Source organism: Eretmochelys imbricata, chromosome 6, assembly GCF_965152235.1.
Source record: "Eretmochelys imbricata isolate rEreImb1 chromosome 6, rEreImb1.hap1, whole genome shotgun sequence".
Lineage (NCBI taxonomy): Eukaryota > Metazoa > Chordata > Testudines > Cheloniidae > Eretmochelys > Eretmochelys imbricata.
This window is the reverse complement of record NC_135577.1, coordinates 69,612,652-69,633,620: the sequence shown is the minus strand read 5'-3', so window position 1 is coordinate 69,633,620 and position 20,969 is coordinate 69,612,652. Positions and strand designations below refer to the sequence as shown.

The following is a 20,969-nucleotide window of genomic DNA, read 5'->3' as shown; positions in this document are numbered from 1 at the left end:
TTATATGTGGAGGAGTCATACTCAGAGGCTTGCTATGTGAAAGAGGTCACCAATACAAAAGTTTGAGAACCACTGCCTTACATTCTCCCTGGTGGGCACAGCTAACCCGACCCCACCTCTCTTACAAGAAGTGCAGCAGCGAGGCAGGAAGAATAGAAATGTAGGGCCCTGCAGCTCAGTTGCAGGCAGATGTCCTTACTAGAGTGCTGAACCCTCAGTAAGATCCAGGACCAGCCACACAGTAGACTGGCACCCTACAGTCCCAGGAGATGGAAGACACTGGGGAGATACCAGAGGAAGGGCTGTGAGCCAGAGTCTGGCGGCGACAGAGCAGCGTCAGCAGAAATGTGTAGGAAGTAGCTCAGGGAAACCAGACCTGGGTACAGTTGTGCTGTCAGGACATGGGGCAGCGATTTTATGTTCCCTTGCTGACATCATAATAGGATCACCTGCCATGGCTAGGACACTGGGCTGGGACCTGGCAGAGCAGGATGCACAAAGTCTCCCTACCCCCCATTGCTGGCCCCCACAAGAGGCTTGCTGCATCCTCACCTCAGGAGTCCTGCCCCTGTTGTTGATTTCCTCCACCAGGAGGCAGAGGATTATAGATTCTGGGCTTGAGCAAGCAAACATCTTGGTGCTTGCCCCAGCGGAGGCTGTGGGCCATAGATCATGGGCCATACTCAGCCTGCACTCAGGAGACCGGAGTGCTAGACTTTTGGTGAGTATTCCATCCAGGGGCCCGGGCTACCAGCTGACAGGCTGAGTGCTGGGTCCTCCATTGGAGATTGGAAATACAGAGTGGGCAGTGCTGGGACCACAAGTCAGGCCTCCCGACAACATGCAGCTGACCTACTGACTCCCCCACACACTGCTGGAAGGGAGTACCCGGACCCAAGATGGAGGAACCCTTACAACCTGGAAGAATCTTTCCCTCATGCATTGCCATGAGGGTTTGAACCAGAACAAATCAGTATAGACTTCCACCACTTGAGCTAAAGAACTAAGGGCTAGACTATCAAAGGGGACTTAGATGTTCCAGCTCCTAAGTGCTCTGCCTCCCAATGGACTTGGGACCCAGGCCCACCCTACTCTGCCAGGTCTTGACCCAGGGCCTTGTAGAACCAGTAGTCCTGATTTCAGATTCCCTCAACAAACACATTGCTTGGGCCACTTCCTACCCTTGAATCCAGCTCCAACAGTTTCCCCAGGGGCAGCAGCCACCTGTCTCCCTCTGTCTCCCATTGATTGGGGTCCTGCAGTGGACTCAGCCTCTGCAGTCTGGGGCCCTGGCAGGAGCTCACAGCCTGCATCCACTCTCCTGCTCAGTCAGCCCATACGGAGCTGAGCTGGTTTCTTTTATACCCTGCTTCCAGCCGGAGCATGCTCAGCAAGGGTGAGGAGGCATGGCCTCTGAGCCCCCAGTGAGTGGTTAACTCCCGCTGGGCCAGTAGGGGGTTGGTATACCCCATCATAATGAGACAAAGAAAAAGCACTTCTCCACCCTGAGGTTTCTCTCCCTGTGGAAATCCAAAGACTATTGCAAAAAAATGGAAGTGTTCAGACTTCTCAAAAAAAGGTCAAAAGAATGTTTTATAATGAAAAATTTTAAGCAGCCTAAATACAAGGGTCACTGCCAACTCTCTCTGTAATGATACAGATTAATTAATACATTTGCCATTGTATTTGTTTATTTCAACCAGCAGTTAGGTCTTGATTCAGGAATCATGTGTAGTTCTCTGGCCTATATTATGTAGTAGGTCAGACTTGATCATAATGGTCCCCTCTGATTTACAATGTATGAATCCATGAATTGACTATAATATTCTTTGTAATCAGGCCATAGTTGCATAGATTGCATTTATCTGCAATTTTGTATGTTGCATGTATAAGCACAGCCATCCTGAGTCAGAAAATGGCCCATTTAGCCCAGTATCCTGTCTCTAGCAGTGGCTAGTATTCGAGTTTCCATGGGAGTGTACAGAACAGGGCAGCTGAAGTGATTCATCCCTGTTTTCCCCTCCCAGCTTCTAGCAGTCAGAGGTTTAGGCTCATCTCAAGTATGTGGTTACATCCCTGGCCATCTTGGTTAATAGCCATTTATGGACCTATCCTCCTTGAATTAATCTAATTCTTTTTTGAACCCAGTTATACTTTTGGCCATCACAACATCATATGGCAATGAGTTCCACAGGTTAATTGTGCATTGCATGAAAAAATACTTCCTCTTATTTGTATTAAACCTACTGCCTACTCTTTTTGTCAGGTGACCCCTGATTTTTATACTGTGGAGAAGGAAAATAACTCTCTACTTTTTTCCACTCTATTCATAGACCACTGCCATATTCCCCCTTAACTGTCTCTTTTTTGAGCTAAGTAACCCTAACCTTTTAGTTTCTTCTTGTGTGGAAGCCTTTCCATACCCTTGATCATCTTTGTTGCCCCTTTCTGAATCTTTTCCTGTTCCACTATATCCTTTATGAGATGAGGCAACCAAACTGGGCACAATATTCAAGGTGTGGGCATACCATGTATTCATATACTGTCATTATGATATTTTCTGTCTTATTTTCTATCCCTTTCCTAATATTTCCTAGGATTCTGTTCGTCTTTTTGACCACTGCTACGCATTGAGCTGACATTTTTCAGAAAACTATCTGAATTTGTTGGATGTATGTTTTATACAGTTATTAGATATTGACAAAAAGTGAGATCAAAATCTGTTGGAAGATGTAAGACACTTCTGTTTTTAGAATCGTAAGAACTTCTGGCCTTATTTTCCCTTGGATAACGTAGGTATTTAGTTATTAATTAGCCATTAATTAAAGCACAGTACTTAATTACTAGCATCTATTTTTCTGAATTCTTTGGGCTCAGCTATGATACTTCAGAGGGCTGACTCACACAACCCAAGTTGTGCTGTCTGGAAACTTTCAGCCTGTTCTTGAAAGGCTTGATCATCTGTGGATGAGAGTTGCATGTGCTCAGTACCTACTAGGATCAGACCCACTATGCCTTTGGGAAGAATAATTACTTCGAGAGATAATGGGGTAGAACACAATGGCTAAGCAGTAGAATTTATTACATCTCTTCAACAGGCATAGCCAGCACTGTCCTCACCCTGCCAGCTATAGGGGAGGCAAGAGAAGGCATTCCTGAGTTTCTCCCTCTCTATTCCCACCTCTAGAAGTGGACCATGAACTGAGTTACTGAGACTGCTGTTGGACAACTCATCTCAAACTGCAGGATCCCAAGTAGTTATTTGTGCTATCAGCTCTTTTAGTCACTGATTTAATGATTTGTGTCTAAATATCAAGGTTTTAAATGGAAATCATTTAGTACTCAAAACCATAAGAATAATTCATGTATTTCAGTACGAAAGCTCAAAATGGTTCAGTTCCAATACTCTTTGCATTTCAATGCTATGTAAACTGTAAGCATTTTCTTTAATCCCCCCTGCTCTTGTGCTGTCATTATTTGATCATTTAACAGGTGTTTAGAAAACAGACTTCTTAAACGTTCTGTTTTATTTAGTGTTCAAGATGAGGCTGTGGACAAAAGCAACTTTAAGAACTGCAACCACATTGCTTTCTACAGGTAAGGATGTGGGTTCCAACCTACGTGTATTTTTCACACTCGGCACGATTGATTTATTTCATTATATTACATGGACATCTATAACGAGGATTCTAAATAAGGGAGGTTTTTTTTAAAGCCAACAATACTGAAGTTAAAACAAAAAATGAATTACAGTTCATAATCTTACCTTAGTTTAAAGCAACCAAGGAATACACAAAGTTTGAGAATGAATACGACTTTCAAGGAGAGCTTTCCACTCAAGAGCAATACCATTTTTGGAAATAATTAGTATATTCTAAATAGAAATGGGGTCAAACTGAAATCTCAAATGCAGGATCATCTCATCCTCCCCCAAAATTCCAGAAAAGTCTGAATTTGAATCTCTATATCTTAACAAGCACCTATGCTATTTACCTTTGGATAAGCTTGTAGGGGGCTTGTTTTTTGGATATTGTTCTTCTGTGTCCCAAAATGTGCAGAAATCTCACAGAGATCAGTTGTTCTCTGTGAGATTTCTGCCCTTTGGGGCCAAAGTTTTATAAGACTAACTCAGAGGATTTCAGTGGTGCTGAACCTGAACGATAGCCCTAGTTTAACATCAAACCTGAACTCCATGCCCTATTATTCTGATTAAATTACTCCAAATATAAACCTTCCCTTCTCCCGCATCTACCTGGAATCCATTTTCCAACTATTATCTGATTTTATGTGGAGAAAAGAAGTAACTGTCTCTAGTTGTACTAATTAGCCAATTATACATCTGACTAAGGTTTTAACCTCACATGTTTGTTTCTCTTCTGCAGTGAATTCCATCCTAAAGGCCCAGTTATGCACAGCAGGATAGCTTTTCTTGATTTGTAGTTTTTATGTTAGTTCCCCTCTTGGTCATGCTTTTAAAGACACCATTTTTAAATGAGTCTATATTTCTCCACCGTATTCTAATCTATACAAAATACATATAAATCTTACATACACACAAGGGAATTGGTTCACCCACCAATGAAATGCAGCAGCTATTTACCATGACATCTGAAACCAGGAATGTGACAGGAAGTGAAGTAAACTTTATCCATCTGAAACTGTCTGCAGGGGGAAGTTAAGGAGGCAGAATATGATTGCCAAACTTGGAATTTGGCCAGGGCACTTGGGTTAACCCTATTATTGCAAAAACAATTGTACTGATATTTTTAGTGATTGTGAACTCAAAAACTCTCTTTTGTAACTCATACACATGATATATTATAAACTTTTCAGGACAGGAACCATGTCTTTTTCTATCTTTGTACAGCACCTGATACAGCAGAAACCTAATCGCGGTCAGGGCTTCCAGGTGTTATACATAATTAATAATAATGTCTTAACATAATGAAAAAATAGCAAGTAGTGAATGTAACTGGATTTCTGAAGGATGCCAACTAACAGTTTGTGAAGGAAAGATGCAATTAAAAGTAATGGCATTCTTTGAATTCCTTCTTCTCCGAGAACTGCATAATACGTATATGAAAAATGCAAGAGAGTTATCCTCAGTAAACAATTCCTATTTAATGTAGTATTCCCTAACATCATGTAAACCATGACATTTATAGAGGCCAACAGCAATTGTCTGTCTTTGCAGGCGTCAGAAACTTTTGCATCCTGGGAAGTCCTTGTATCAAGCATTGTTGGATTCGGTTACATTATGCAATGATAGTGTCAAACTCCAAATAATTAATGAGGAGAATAAGGTGAGATCTCACACAATAAGGGAGGTAATGGTAAAAGAAGAGACTGTAAATTGGAAAACTGGGTCCTTTCTCTACTGGCTCTCTTTAAAATGAGACTGATAATATTTGCCCACATTTGTAAAGTCATTTGAGATCCTTCGATGCAGGTAGTTCTGTGATATAATGAAAAATATTATCATCACAAAGATGTCCTTGTTTTTACAGATAATTTATATGAATATAAAGAGAGGCTTATTTAAAGAAATTAATTTTTTTTTTTTTTCGTTTTGGTGACAATACAAAAAACCTAAACAGACGTCTTTTTACCTGAAAAAGGTTTTTTAGATTTAGGGCTTTCTCCCCCATTCCAAAATAACAAATTCAAGTCTGAGTGAGAGCAAGGTGATTTCCTTTGTGTGCTGTAGTGCATGCCAACTGAAAAACTTTAGCAAAAATGATAACTCCTGTAGTTTTCAAAAAAAGAATTTTGCATCCTATAACATTTTGTCTTGAAAGTTTTCCTTCCCAAAATTTCACAAAAAAGGAAGTTAAATGAGCAAAGACATTCGCTATCTCGTGGTCCTAGTGATTTCCTATACAAAAGATCCAGGATCAGACAAATTCAGCCTCTCACACTAACAGGAGCATAAAGGGGCTAGTCTATGAAGTTAGCATATTAAGCTCTTAGGGTGAGGAACAGCCTTACAGGAATCCCTACAGCCTGATCGAAGGAATGACAATGACATTCCTCCTCACGTACAACAGATTGACGGCCAACATTCCAGGTATCATCCTAGAAGAGAGGGGGGAAAAACGGGGCGGGGGACAACGACATTGTGAAGATCTTCAAGGTCCCTGCATGTAGCAGACACTACACATTGCGGGGGGTGGGGGGGATAAGGAGTTATTTGGGGTGAGAGAGAGTTATGTGGCTTCCACTCCACTTCACATACCTCTGAATTACCAAGATTACAAAGATCAATTATAGACCTACTAGGTAGGTAATACCTACAACCTTTTTTTTTTTAAAATTTCCCACTGTGCAGCGCCACCGGTGTAAGCACCATTGGGAGTACTACTGTAGATAGGGCATTGACATTTTTAACACAGTGCCACCTAACCTGGCTCACAGCAGTTCTCAACAGCACGGCAATAAAAATGCCTGAGCCTCAAGCCTTGTCTACACTAGTGCTCTCGCGGTTGTTGGTATTGGTGGAGTTGCACCAAGACAATGGTGGCAATTTCCTGAAAAATGCTAAACAAAGCCTCCAGCTTGGCTTTTTGTAAAAAATTCAGTCCAGTTTCACTTACAAACTAAGAATATTTGTTTCTTAAAAACAGTGAAATAGACCTATCTGGTACAAATTCAAATGCATAGTGACTGTTTGTGTGCAGTTTTGTGCCTACTAAACTGTACTGGATCAGAAGGCAGACAGATTTTTTTCAGAAAATAAAAGTCTGGTGATATGAGATCCAGAATTTCTGAATTAAAATATAAATCGATGCCTTTATCACAGTGTAGCACTAGCTGCTACTCTACCTGTTTGTTTGTTTCCAGGTTCCTCTCCTAGTGGAAATCTATGCAATAGAAGGCAACATTTTCAGGCTTAAAATTAATGAGGTAGCTCCTCTCAAATCACGGTATGAAGTCCCTGATGTTCTCATAAAAGAACCTACCACTCAGAGGTAAGCTCTGGAAGGTGATATAGTCTATTAATTGCTTATACCCCTTCCCCCTCAACAGCGTGTGCTGATCCCTCTCATGAATATCAGGAATTTATAGGAATAGAAAAAAAGCAATTGGCTTATGAAGGCGAATTTGTGCCTGAGGATAAATGTTACACATTGAGGAAGATGATATAGCCTCATATGTGAAACCTGTAACTATATGAGCCAGCCAGAAAGTGGGCTAGACCTTAGTATGCATCATTTTGACCTAATGTGTTGTCTATTTGTATTGAGAAAATAAAAACTGTTGAGAATGTTGAAGGAATCTTTGTAGCCAGCTATTGCACCATTCAGTCTGTGGGCCAGATCCAGGAGTCCTTAGTGCTTACTCAGAACCCACAGTTATTTAAGAGACTGGAGTTTTGCTTCAATAGCAGTTTCAAGATTTGGCCTTATGTTACACAATTATTCTTAAATTATCTTTTGTCTAATTTGTTGTTTATCTACAATTATCTAAAACCTATGGAAATCCATTACCTATCCTTTTTTTTTTTTTTTTTTTTTTTTTTTAATTTGCCAGGCTCTCTATAGCCCAGAAGGAGGCAGGTATTCTGGTACTGACATGTGTCGGTGAGGACCGCAAGCTTCATATCACAGCAAATCCATTCCAGATAGAACTAGAGTCCAAGGGTGAGACTATACTGAGTGTGAACACCAGTGGCCTGTTGTACTTCGAGCATCTACAACTGCCACCCCAAAACAGGTGTGATATCTCTATATCCCACAGTGTGCAGTGTTTGTGATGCTGCTGAAAATAAACCAACAAGAATTCAGATCAGCAGAAATACTGCCGTGCCACCATTTGTAATGCTACTGTCAATGTGCAGTGCTCTTGGCTCTGACATTCAGAAAAGTACCAGCACAGCAACTAAGGACAGACTCTCTTCTGACTTACTCCCTGTGAGATCCCACTGAAGTCAGGACAGAATTTGATCCTGTGAGGCCACATCCATCCTATCTCTGATTGAGGGCACCCCAAACATTGAAACCTGCTCAACTAGAGCAGTGGTTCTCAACCAGGGGTACAGGTACCCGTGGGGGTACGTAGAGGTCTTCTAGGGGGTACACCAGCTGATCTAGATATTTGCCTAGTTTTATTACAGACTACATGAAAAGCACTAGTGAAGGCAGTACAAACTAAAATTTCATATAGACAATGACTTGTTTATACTGTTCTATATACCAGGAGTGACTAAACTGCAGCCCTTTCACAGTAAAAGTACTGCTCTCGGGGGCCCCCCACAATCTCCCCCACCCCACCCCATTCTCCACCAACCAGACTGTTTGAGGGGAGCTTGGATCTTCTGACCTGTGACGGGATGGTGGGACTAGGGACTTCTGCCTAGAAGGGGGGAGGATCTCGGGGCTTCAGCCCCACAGGAGGCACCTGCTGGGGCTCGGGACCCTGGCAGGCACACCCTACAGGCCCCGAGACCCCCCAATCCCGCAGGGCAGAAGCCCCTAGCCCAACCACTATGCCTCAGGTCTGAAGTCCTGAGCCCCAGCAGGCATGTCCCTGCTCTCAGTCTTTTGAAGATTGTCGTATTCGGCTCAGAAGGTTAGTAAGTTTGGCCATCCCTGCTACATACTATACACTGAAATGTCAGTACAATATTTATATTCCAATTGATTTATTTTATAATTATATGGTAAAAATGAGAAAGTAAGCAATTTTTCAGTAATAGTGTGCTGTGACACTTTTGTATTTTTATGTCTAATTTTGTAAGCAAGTAGTTTTTAAGTGAGGTGTAACCTGGGGGTACGCAAGACTAATCAGACTCCTGAAAGGGGTACAGTAGTCTGGAAAGGTTGAGAGCCACTCAGCTAGAGCATTTGCCAAAGGGGCTCTCATTTCCTTGAATCTTTGATGAAGGGATTCTGGACCAGTTTAACTTAAAGCTGTTTGAACCCATTCATTCTGCCTCTTTATCCTATTTCTGGGCCAATTCTATAAGATGCTGAGCATCCTTAATTCCCCTTGACTTTACTGGGGAGTTGAGGGGGCCCAGTATCTCATTTGATCAGGTTCTTAATTTTATCTACGCATCCTCATTATAGCTGAACCAGCTTCTTATGAAGGCATCATTCATCATATAGCTGCAATATTTAGCACTCCAGCCCGTTGCAAGATACTGGAAGAATGAGGGGTCATAAAGCAGGGGAAATGGGAATGTGGGGCTAGTCTGCAGAGCTGAGAAAGCAACATGGTAGATAACTCTACCCTAGGGAAAATAATTACTTTCAAAAAATTCTTGTAATTGACAAAGAGCCCTCTGCATGACAGAACACACAAAAATATCTAGTCTGAAAATCTTCTATGCGGGGATAAAAAGGGGAAAATGCTGACATTATTAGAAGTAACTGTAGAAACCTCAGGGACCAGTTCAACAGAATAACCCAAACTAGCTCTGGTTTGGAAAGAAGATCACTGTAAGAAATTAAACACTAAAATCACTTGTCAACTACAGATCTCAACACACATGATTCCTTTTCAGAAAAGTCGAAAGCTAAAAGTTCCAGATATTGTAGGAGGTGTTGCAGTTTTTAAAGTTTTCTATCTGAAATCCTCTCAATTAACTGGTTATTTCTGCTCATTTGTTTTCATTAGCAAAACTACAGCACAAAAGAAAGAGGACACATCAATTGACTCCTCGCAGGTAACCCAAGCTTGGTTTGATTCTGGCATTAGTACCCCGTGGGAAGGATGGATCAGTTGTCATGAATACAAACTATGTGTTTCTATGGCATGGGCTGGTGTTATGGCAGGGGTTTCCAAACAGCCAAACTGAGGCCACACCGGCAACTTGCCAGGAGCCTGAGGCCCACGTTTTACCTGTATAAAATTGTGTTAAATAGGCCAGAGGCATATTCTCATCCAAATACATCCCTGGTACTGTTGCAGGATTCTCTTTGAAGAGAGTCCTGGTCCTGGCAGTGGATAAAGACACACATCTGTTTCTGAGTAGGCTGTGTTAGTACAGTGTGTGCAGATGACTGTTTGCTCCACCATGTTGTGATAATTGACAAGAGGAGAGGCTATAGGAGGTTCCACCTATATCCTACCTTGGAACCCATTCCAGGTCAACCTTAGATGTGGACCAATGAGAGTGCTCCTAGGATGTCATAGGAGGTCAGAATTGGTGCAGGAGGATGTGACATTACCCAGAGTACAAATCTGGACTGATAAACAGCTATGTCCCCTCAATTCTCCAACTTGGGGTGTCTTTTACACTGCTTTGCTGTGACAGCAACCACTCTTGATCAGCTCACACACAGCCTCCAGGATGTAAACCACTCCGACCTATATTGTATGAGTGCTATGATCAGCCACTCTTGAATCAAACTGCGGAGCAACACTAGCAAATTTTCAGTCCCAGACTTACCCCAGAAATGTGCGTCTTGTACTGCCTAGTATTCTCCTGGACAATACAAGCTCATATGAAGTCTGTCCTTTATTAATAGAAAATGATATGCCCAAATCTTATTACCCCAAATGGAGTTTCCCAAACACACTGGTTTAGGTAAAACAATAAAACAAATTTATTAACTACAGAAAGATAGATTTTAGGTGATTACAAGTAATAAGGAATAAAAGTCAGAAATGATTACAAGGAAATAAAAGGTAAAATGCAACTAACACCTAACTTAACAAGCTAAGTGAATACAAAGCAAAAGTCTCTCACCACAAGTTCCAGCAGCCTTACTGGCTGAACCTCTTTCAGTCAGGATCTCTTCCCCAGTCCAATGATGCTTCCTTTGTTCTTCAGGTGTTGATGATCCCCTGGGTAGAGAGCAAGGGAGAGATGATTTGGAAGAGATGATCTCCCCTTATAGCCTTTTCTCTTGTGCAACAGTCATCTCCAGCTGAGATTCAGTAGACAGAAAGTCTGTGGGGGCAGGAACCTCAGGTTGCTTCTTTGTCAAAATGTAGGGTTTTTTAGCCCACATCCCCTCTCCTGCCAAGGAGTGGCCACTCAGGTGATGGTCCACTTAATCTCATTGACACCTAGCTGAGGCGTTGGCTAGCCTTTTGTCTCTGGGGAACTGGTTTGTGGCTGCCCTCCAGAACATGTTAGAACCTGTCTTAATATCATACAGTAGAATCTTACAACTGTATATACAATGTTGCCACACATTTTTTACCAAGACAATAATCAACAAAGCCTGAGTTTTCAAATGATACCTTACAAAGTATGCTTTGTACAAAATTTATCCTAGTCTTGTAAAAGGGGTGAACATAAGGGAACAGACTGTCACAGAGGGCAAGCTCATTTTATGCTGAAGTGAGTGTGAAAAAGAAAACCAGAAAGAATATTACAAAGATTAAATTCAAGGAGATTGAATAGTAGGGCACAGGGCTCAAGAATTGAGGGAGGCCATTAACAAGCTCAAGACTCCTATAAGGGCTGCAGACTCTAGGAGGCTTATCCATTGCCTGGCTTGTCCTGGGAGCTCAGGATCAAATATGTTGAAATAGTATCTGTATTGCTTTGTGAGTTTTCAAGATCTTTTTGTGCAGTACCAAGTCAAGTGTTGTCCTTCTGTAAGGCAGTTGACTTGGTACCTCACATTTTGACTAAAAAACTAGAACATAAAATTAACTTGGCACATTAAATGGATTAAAAGCTGGCTAACTGATAGGTCTCAAAATGTAACTGTAAATAGGGAGTTGTGATCAAGTGGCTGTGTTTCCAGTGGGTTCCCGCAAGGCTAGGTTCTTGGCTCTACATTATTTAATGACCTGACCTTCAGTGACCTGGAAGAAAACCTCAGGTCATCACCAATAAAGTTTTCACATGATGCACAAATTTAGGAAATGGTAAATAATGAAAAGGGCAGATCACTGGATCAGAGCAATCTGGATCACTTGGTAAACAGGGTACAAGCAAACTAAGTGTTTTTAATACCGCTAAATGTATGCATCTAGGAACAAAGAACATAGGCTATGTTTAGAGGATGGGGGACTCCATCCTGGGAAGCAGTGACTCTGAAAAAGATTTGGGGTGGGGGCATGTGGATAATCAGCTGAACATGAGCTCCCCATGTGATGGTGTGGCCCAAGATGCTAATGCAATCCTGCAGATGCATAAATAGGGGGATCTTGCATGGGAGCCCAGAGGTTATTTTACCCCTATGTTTGGCACTGGTGCGACTACTACTGGAATATTGTGTCCAGTTCTGGTATCCATAATTCAAGATGAATAAACAGGAGAAGATTCAGAGAGGAGGCACAAGAATAATTAAAGGATTAGAAAACATGTCTTACAGTGATAGATAGTTTGTTAGAATCTACACAGGGAACAAATATTTAACAGGTTTTTCAATCTAGCAGAGAAAGGTATAACACGATCCAATGGCTGGAAGCTGAAGCTAGACAAATTCAGACAGGAAACAAGATAGACATTTTTAACAATGAGAGTAATTAACCATTGGAACAATTTACCGAGGATTTTAGTGGATGTATTTTTTTTAAAGCTATGCTCAAGGCATTATTTCAGGTAAGTTCTGTGGCCTGTGTTATATCAGGAGCTCAGACTAGATGATTACAGTTGTCCCTTCTGGCCTTGGAATCTATGCTGCTCTTTTGTACTGCAGCAGAGAACAGTAGTGTTCCACCAGAACATCAGTTCTTCAGGGTTCACAGGCCTGGCCCAAACCTGAAGTGTTTTTTGGCCCATATTCCACCTACATTCAACAACATATCAAGTAAATAACCATCTCAAGAGAAAAGGAGTACTTGTGGCACCTTAGAGACTAACCAATTTATTTGAGCATGAGCTTTCGTGAGCTACAACTCACTTCATCGGATGCATACCGTGGAAACTGCAGCAGACATTATATACGCACAGAGATCATGAAACAATACCTCCTCCCACCCCACTGTCCTGCTGGTAATAGCTTATCTAAAGTGATCATCAAGTTGGGCCATTTCCAGCACAAATCCAGGTTTTCTCACCCTCCGCCCCCCCCCCCCCCAACACAAACTCACTCTCCTGCTGATAATAGCCCATCCAAAGTGACAACTCTCTTCACAATGTGTATGATAATCAAGGTGGGCCATTTCCTGCACAAATCCAGGTTCTCTCACCCCCTCACCCCCCTCCAAAAACCACACACACAAACTCACTCTCCTGCTGGCAATAGCTTATCCAAAGTGACCACTCTCCCTACAATGTGCATGATAATCAAGGTGGGCCATTTCCAGCAAAAATCCAGGTTTTCTCACCCCCCCACCCCCACACACAAACTCACTCTCCTGCTGGTAATAGCTCATCCAAAGTGACCACTCTCCCTACAATGTGCATGGTAATCAAGGTGGGCCATTTCCAGCACAAATCCAGGCTTTCTCACCCCCCCCCACCCCTTTCCGGGGGACACACACACACACACAAACTCACTCTCCTGCTGGCAATAGCTCATCCAAACTGACCACTTTCCAAGTTTAAATCCAAGTTTAACCAGAACGTCTTGGGGGGGGGGGGCGGGTTAGGAAAAAATAAGGGGAAATAGGCTACCTTGCATAATGACTTAGCCACTCCCAGTCTCTATTTAAGCCTAAATTAATAGTATCCAATTTGCAAATGAATTCCAATTCAGCAGTTTCTCGCTGGAGTCTGGATTTGAAGTTTTTTTGTTTTAAGATAGCAACCTTCATGTCTGTGATTGCGTGACCAGAGAGATTGAAGTGTTCTCCGACTGGTTTATGAATGTTATAATTCTTGACATCTGATTTATGTCCATTTATTCTTTTACGTAGAGACTGTCCAGTTTGACCAATGTAAATGGCAGAGGGGCATTGCTGGCACATGATGGCATATATCACATTGGTGGATGTGCAGGTGACCGAGCCTCTGATAGTGTGGCTGATGTTATTAGGCCCTGTGATGGTGTCCCCTGAATAGATATGTGGGCACAGTTGGCAACGGGCTTTGTTGCAAGGATAAGTTCCTGGGTTAGTGGTTCTGTTGTGTGGTATGTGGTTGTTGGTGAGTATTTGCTTCAGGTTGGGGGGCTGTCTGTAGGCAAGGACTGGCCTGCCACGGTATGCATCCGATGAAGTGAGCTGTAGCTCACGAAAGCTCATGCTCAAATAAATTGGTTAGTCTCTAAGGTGCCACAAGTACTCCTTTTCTTTTTGCGAATACAGACTAACACGGCTGTTACTCTGAAACATCTCAAGAGAATACATGTGTATCACTCATAAATAAAATGTTCTGTAAACAAGCGCAGTTGGCTAAGTTAATTGCTTATTTTTATACATGTAGGAAAATCAAGAGGATGTGGGTCTCTGGCAAGAGGAATTTGGCAGTTTTTTAGACATCAAAGCTAACGGTAAAATTAAGCCTAGAATTGAAAACAACTTTACCGGTTTGCATAAGAATGTGCTCATATTTCTATCTGCCTTTTTGTTTAACTACTTAATGGTTATCCATCTCACTCTTTTTTTCCTACTGGAAGGCTCAAGGGATACATTAATAATATTATTAATGGATTATAGACCTCTCTAGGTCACTGGTTCAATTCCAGCCTAAATTAGTAATGAACAAATTCATAATAACCTGTTGTGTTCTACATGAAATGAATGGGTTAACTCAATCCATTTCCTAATGGGCCAGGCTCTGCATGACATAAAACATTATCACATAAGCCTTTATCACAGTGGGCACTAAGTTAGCAGACCCAGTAGAGAGGCTAACGATTGATTGGGCCTGCGGTGCAATCCACAAAGGTACTTAGGTGCCTAAGTCCTATTTTTAGGTACCACGGTGATCCACAGAATTCCCACGCAGCTGCCACCTAACCCTGTAGATGGCTAAGTTTTTGCCTCTGGGCATGCAGACTGCAGCCTCACGCTAGGTGCCCAGGTGCCTATCTCCTGCCTGAGCATGTGCACTGCCGCCTCATGGTAGGCGTCCAGATGTCTGTCTCCTGTGTCAGCCCCAGAGCAATTCACAAACTGGGAAAGAGAGACATTCAGCTGTCTAAGTCCCGTACAGGAGCCCAGTCCCGTAGGCATGCTCAAAGGCTGCAGGATTGGGCTCCTCAGCTGAGTTCACATAAAACAGCCTGGGAGGGAGGGGAAGAAAAGGAAGAGGAAGGTAGCTCCCTTATAACTGTTAGCCTGGTGGCCACGGTACTCACCCAGGCTATGGCTAACCTCTGCTTCAAGCTCCCCTTCCTCCTGTGGGGGAGAAGGAATTTGAACTGGGATTAGCCCCCACTGTGGGGAGGGCCCTAGGCAATAGAATATTCTGATGTAGGGCTCCTTCAGTCTCACCTATTTAATTTGTTCCACTTTAATTGAACAATTATATATAAATTGGGCCAGAGAAAGAGTTAGAATGACTGTATGGCCTAGTGGTTAGAGCACTCACCTGAACATGGACAATCCCTGGTCAAATTCCTTCTCTCGCTTAGGAGGAGAGGGAACTCAAACCAGGGATCTTTTACATCCTGAGTGAGCACTCTATCTACTAGGCTAAAGGTTGAAGGGGAGATCCTACACCCAGCTGTTTTGTTGTGGGCCCCACACACGATTTACGGGGATGAATACCTATCTTCCCTGGTTTGTGGATTACTAACAGGGCAAGGCACCTCCCTGCAGCCCAGACTTAGGTGCCTTTCTCCATGAGAGGGGCAGTTCTTAGGACAGCCTCCACCTTTGGCCTCATCTCCCACTGGCTAGGTTAGGCAGCTCCCCACCTACCACACTGGCTTTGTGGACTGCAGTCTAAGGTGCCTATCTCTCATTCACTGTACAGGAGCCCAGGCTCCTAACTCATGCTTTGTGGATTGCAGTGTTGTTCCTGAGATTTGCCAGGCCCCTAAAAGTTAGGAGCCACGATGCTCAGCATCACAATGTCTAAGTCCTTTTGTGGATCTGGTCCATGGAAACTAAATTGCTGCAACCTCCCTTCTCTAGAGGTTGTCTAGGTCATGGCTGAGGAGGCACACAGGTGGCACAGTATGGGGAAGCTCTGACTCCTGTTGCCTGTGCTGTACCTGCTCTGTGGAAAGAAAGAGAATTTCAGTCTCCAGGACTTGCAACCCAAAATCTTTCAAAGGCACGAAGATCAATATACAATGATTTTGTTTGTTTGGCTAAAGCTCGTCTAAGAAGTGATTAAAGTCCCATATCTTATCCTTGGTGAAATATAAAACTTGCGATCTAAAGAATGTTGCATGAACTGGTATAAAATACGTAAGGCTGCATTTTTGTAACAGCTGCCACTGAAGTCATGGATTCCCTGGGGAATAAAGTCCATACGGTCAGATTTTTGTGTGCGTCACTCTGAAGTAACCCCATTTACTTTGTTGGGGTTGCTCTGGATTTACACAGATAAAATAAAATCATTTAGCTGACAGAGTTGATATGACTTGTTTAAGACATGTGTGTGCTCTGCTGCTGCCTCTTCTGACGCTAAAACAGGAAAGCAGTGCTGGAAAAGAGGGAGCACTGACTTTCTTACTTCACCTTGTTGCACTGCTTCTGCCGCAGGGCAGAGCTTGCAGGAATTGAAATAGAAATTGTAAACAGTTTTATTGCATAATAGAGACTAGTTTGATAAAAATAAAGTAACCTGCAAGTTTTGACATTTTTTACTATAAATTAATTCTTTTTGCCCTTCATGATTAGATAAAAATTTATAAACAACAAATTTACAAACAAGTACCCCTAGAAAACTTTCCTATATAGTAAGTATATAATAATGGAGGTGACCCTCAAATCAAGTTTGAAGCAATTAGTAAACAGAACATTTTTATAATTAGTATGTTTTGATCTATTTCTTAAAGTTAGGCCATGATGAGAGCACAACTCAGGGATGTTGTATTTTAATACTGTTCCTACAGGTCCCACTTCCGTAGGCTTGGATTTTTCTTTGCATGGATGTGAACATGTCTATGGAATACCAGAGCATGCAGAAACACTTCTCCTCAAAAACACCAGGTAAAAGACTAACTGATTTGCTTCTAAAGAAGGCTATAATTCTGATTTTGGGAATAATTAGGAGGGGTAGCACATCTGAAACTTGAATATCCAATGGGAACAAATGCCGATCATCTTTGTCCTGATGTCACCTTTGAACATTTAGATTTGCACAACAGTTTAACTGAGCACACCGGATTGTTGTTCGGAGGGCCATTGCAAGTCATAACAGACATATCAGTGGTGTGATGTGAGGAAATCCAAGACTGAATGACCACAAGGAGTGGGATCCTTTTTCCCCAAATTAGAGTGGTTACTGCAGTTTAGGTGTTAGGTGGATTGGTGAATAACTAAAGAAAACTTTATAAGTTCTGTAATGGAGAAGCCATAAAGTTTTCCAGATGATTTAATTCAAACAAAGCTTGAGATGTGTATGACATATACCAGTTGTGACAAAGTTCCTCCTCTACCTTGGTGGGTCTTGCGCTTATTGGCAGATTTGCTCGCCTAGGAGCTTCACGGCAGCCCTCAGTTTGGCCGTTTTCGTGAACCCACAGTCCAGGCCAACTCCTCCTGTGTCTGACCAGGAGTTGGGAGGTTTGGAGGGAACCCGGGCCCGCCCTCTACTCCGGGTTCCAGCCCAGGGCCCTGTGGAATGCAGCTGTCTAGAGTGCCTCCTGGAAGAGCTGTGCGACAGCTACAACTCCCTGGGCTACTTCCCCATGGCCTCCTCCCAACACCTTCTTTATTCTCACCATAGGACCTTCCTCCTGGTATCTGATAATGTTTGTACTCTTCCATCCTCCAACAGTATACATTCTCACTCTCAGCTCCTAGCGCCTCTTGCTCCCAGCTCCTTACATGCGCACCACAAACTGAAGTGAGCTCCTTTTTAAACCCAGGTGCGCTGATTACCCTGCCTTAAAAGCAGCTTCTTGATTGGCTTCTTGATTGACAGGCTAATTGGCCTATCTGTCTTAATTGTCTCCAGAAGGTTCCTGATTGTTCTGGAACCTTCCCTGTTACCTTACCCAGGGAAAAGGGACCTACTTAACCTGGGGCTAATATATCTGCCTTCTGTTACTCTCCTGTAGCCATCTGGCCTGACCCTGTCACACAGTACAGTATACAGTACATTTTGTATTTTGTTCTAATGGTAGCAACACATAAAATGATGGCATCTGTCCCCAAGGTGTAGGCTGCTCTGCTTCCAACTCCACAGTGCTGCCGCTGACTCTTCCTGTTTTCTATTATGTTTCTGTGCAGCCAATTCTGCATGGGTATTTCTCAGGTTTAAAAAGAATATACTTTACTAAAATGCATAAAAGAGCAGCTCCAGACGGCTCTATGGGATTTAAGCAGAAAAATGGGGAAGGTGGGTGTTAATAGGGTAAGGATAAGACCACATCAGAAGCAGTGTCAATGACAGCAAGAGATATAATTTGATACAGCTAGCTTTGAGCAAAGCGAAAGAAATGGTCATCCATGCCACATGTTGTATTTTGCTGATAAATGATAGACAATAATAAAGAATACACCATATTAATCCATGCTGTAACGCCTTTGAGTTCAGTAGATTTACAGCAGAGTTTAACTTGGCCCAGTGAGTAATGATTACAAGTAACGTTTGTTTGTTCATTCCAGTGATGATGATGCCTACCGGCTTTTTAACTTGGATGTCTATGGGCACAAGATCTATGACAAAATGGGCATTTATGGTTCAGTGCCCTTTCTGTTAGCACATAAACCTGACAGAACTTCTGGGATCTTCTGGCTGAATTCCTCAGAAACTCTAGTGGAGATTAATACAAAAGCTGTAATGGAGGTGAGAGATGCATGGTATTGTGCCCAGGAGTTCAACAAGAAATTAAAATACTCCTGTACAGGGCAATCTGATAGTGTAATTTCATGTTCACCTTTTGCCTCAGTGAATCAGGAATTGTAACTCTGTTTTCTCTCCTTCCCCATTTATTTTAGTGAACTTTAGACATGATCACAAGGATGCATTTTTCAGAAGACAAGATGCAGGAATCACATAATAAATTCCATATAAGAAAAGAAAATGTTGAAGTACTTCAAATCCTGCAAGAGAAATCCACAAAAATAAATATCCGACACAATCAAGTGCAGAAAACATATTGAACGTTTTTTAGCTAGCATTTATCAAACCATGGAATTTAGAAATTCTTGGTATTTCGCACCCCCCACCCCCCCCCAATACTTCATGTGACTACATTGTTGATATTCAGGGAACAAGGATATAGTTGTGATTTCACATCCAACATTAGTTTTACTTATTAAAATGAGACAGTAAAATAAGATATTGCATTATCATGGTCAAAAATACACGATTTAGATTTAATTATATAAAAATCAGAGAGAAATGTTGAGGTCTGGACAATCAATGGAGAGATTGTAAAATTAATCTTTGGTAGAGAGAGGGCTTCAGATTCTACTTTTTGTTTCTTTCAAAGCATGTACCATCCAGATCCCCTCCAGACATAACTAAGCGGAGAGTGGTGCCTCAAACTGATGTGCACTGGATGTCAGAAAGTGGAATAATTGATGTTTTCCTCCTAATGGGACCCACCCCTTTTGATATCTTCAAGCAGTATGCACAATTGACAGGTATTATCTTGCATCAGTGAAGAAACAGTATTGTACTTTCATCACTGAGGTTCCCTGTCATCACCTAAATAATGTGGAACAATTACCTGCTGGACATGTTGTATCAAAAAGTGCACTAATGTTTACTTATCTCATTGAATGAAGTAGGACAGCCGTTCCCAAAATGTGGTTCACAGAGCACTTATTGGTGTTCTGTGAAAAGATGGCTTTCATCCTTGTTTTCAACAGCATCTACAGGTGTCCAGGCTTGGCCTCTAAACATATCTGGAAACGTTAAGCCAATCTATTTGTTACTATTTGAGGCTGCTCTTCCATGAGGGAAGAGAGAAAACAGGAGAAAATCCTAGCAAGTGGCGCTACCAAGCACCAGTGGGAGAAAGGAATTAAGCAACTGGATAGTACCTCTAAGGGAGCAGGAGGAGGAGATGGTAGCTGGCCAGTGTGTCCATGAGAGGAGGTAGCAAAGTGACAGAAAAGCAAGTGCAGGGAATAGGAGACGAAAGAGGCCAGGTGGCAAAGGGTCATGGCCAAGGGGAGACAGAAGAGCAAAAGTGGAGACAGTGTGACTAACTTTTTATAAAGGAAAAATTACTTACTACATCATTGGCAGTGTTGTTGTAGCCATATTGGTCCCTGGATATTAGAGAGACAAGATGAGTGAGGTAATATGTTTTATTGGACCAACTTCAGTTGGTTGAAGAAGAGCTCCATGAGGTAAGCTCAAAAGCTTGGTGAAAGAGACAACAGAAGTTGGTCCAATAAAAGTTATAACCTCACCCACTTTGTCTTACTACATTTAAGACAGTTAAGAGCACACAAACTTTCCTAATGTTACTTTTCCACATAAGCAATTGCCACTGGGATATTATTTGATCATGAATAGGAGGAGAAGTGGTCCATTTGGTCATGAATGGGAGGGCAGATAGTTCACAAGACTGTCTCTCAAAGCTGAGGTCCACAAAATGAAAATGTTTCAAAAAAATGTGACCCACTGGTATTGTTGCACCTAAAGAACCTGTTTGATTTTCTATTACTAAACAAATATTAGTTTCTGCTCAAGTGCCAGAATAAGGGAATTACAAATCATTCTTGAGGTGTACTGGTAGGAAGATTACAATGGCTTTCTCCACTAAGCCTGATCTTGTTAGTCATTCATGTTAATGAGAATTAAATTCACCCACAATAGTTTTAAAACTTCAACAAAAATTTTAGCATGGAGAATAATAATAGAATAACACTGCATTGTTATGGCACCCTGTAACAGTATGTTTTCTCACCAATATGATATAAATAATTACAGCAGCTTCTGCTAAAGTTAAGCCTGTCCATAATTTTTGTTATGATCTTAGTTTCTGGTGTTACAAACTCAAAATGTGAAAATTATGCTCTGGACTGAACTGTAT

At 42.0% G+C, this 20,969-nt stretch overlaps 1 protein-coding gene across 5 annotated transcripts in view; it reads left to right on the top strand.

Moving 5' to 3' along the window:
- The window catches only part of GANC (glucosidase alpha, neutral C), a 53,724-nt gene that overhangs the window by 1,031 nt on the left and 31,724 nt on the right, over window positions 1–20,969 (top strand). For 3 of the 5 annotated variants that reach the window (XR_013346367.1, XM_077818829.1, XM_077818832.1), the window contains exons 2-10: window positions 3,535–3,597; window positions 5,195–5,303; window positions 6,841–6,968; window positions 7,531–7,713; window positions 9,619–9,667; window positions 14,276–14,342; window positions 16,863–16,959; window positions 18,583–18,763; window positions 19,413–19,566. Coding sequence is in view for 4 of the 5 variants with exons in the window: in XM_077818829.1 (XP_077674955.1) it covers window positions 3,535–3,597; window positions 5,195–5,303; window positions 6,841–6,968; window positions 7,531–7,713; window positions 9,619–9,667; window positions 14,276–14,342; window positions 16,863–16,959; window positions 18,583–18,763; window positions 19,413–19,566 (1,031 nt within the window). In the remaining variant the exon portion in view is untranslated. The remainder of the gene's footprint in view (window positions 1–3,534; window positions 3,598–5,194; window positions 5,304–6,840; window positions 6,969–7,530; window positions 7,714–9,618; window positions 9,668–14,275; window positions 14,343–16,862; window positions 16,960–18,582; window positions 18,764–19,412; window positions 19,567–20,969) is intronic. The other 2 variants (XM_077818830.1, XM_077818831.1) reach the window with 2 other exon arrangements.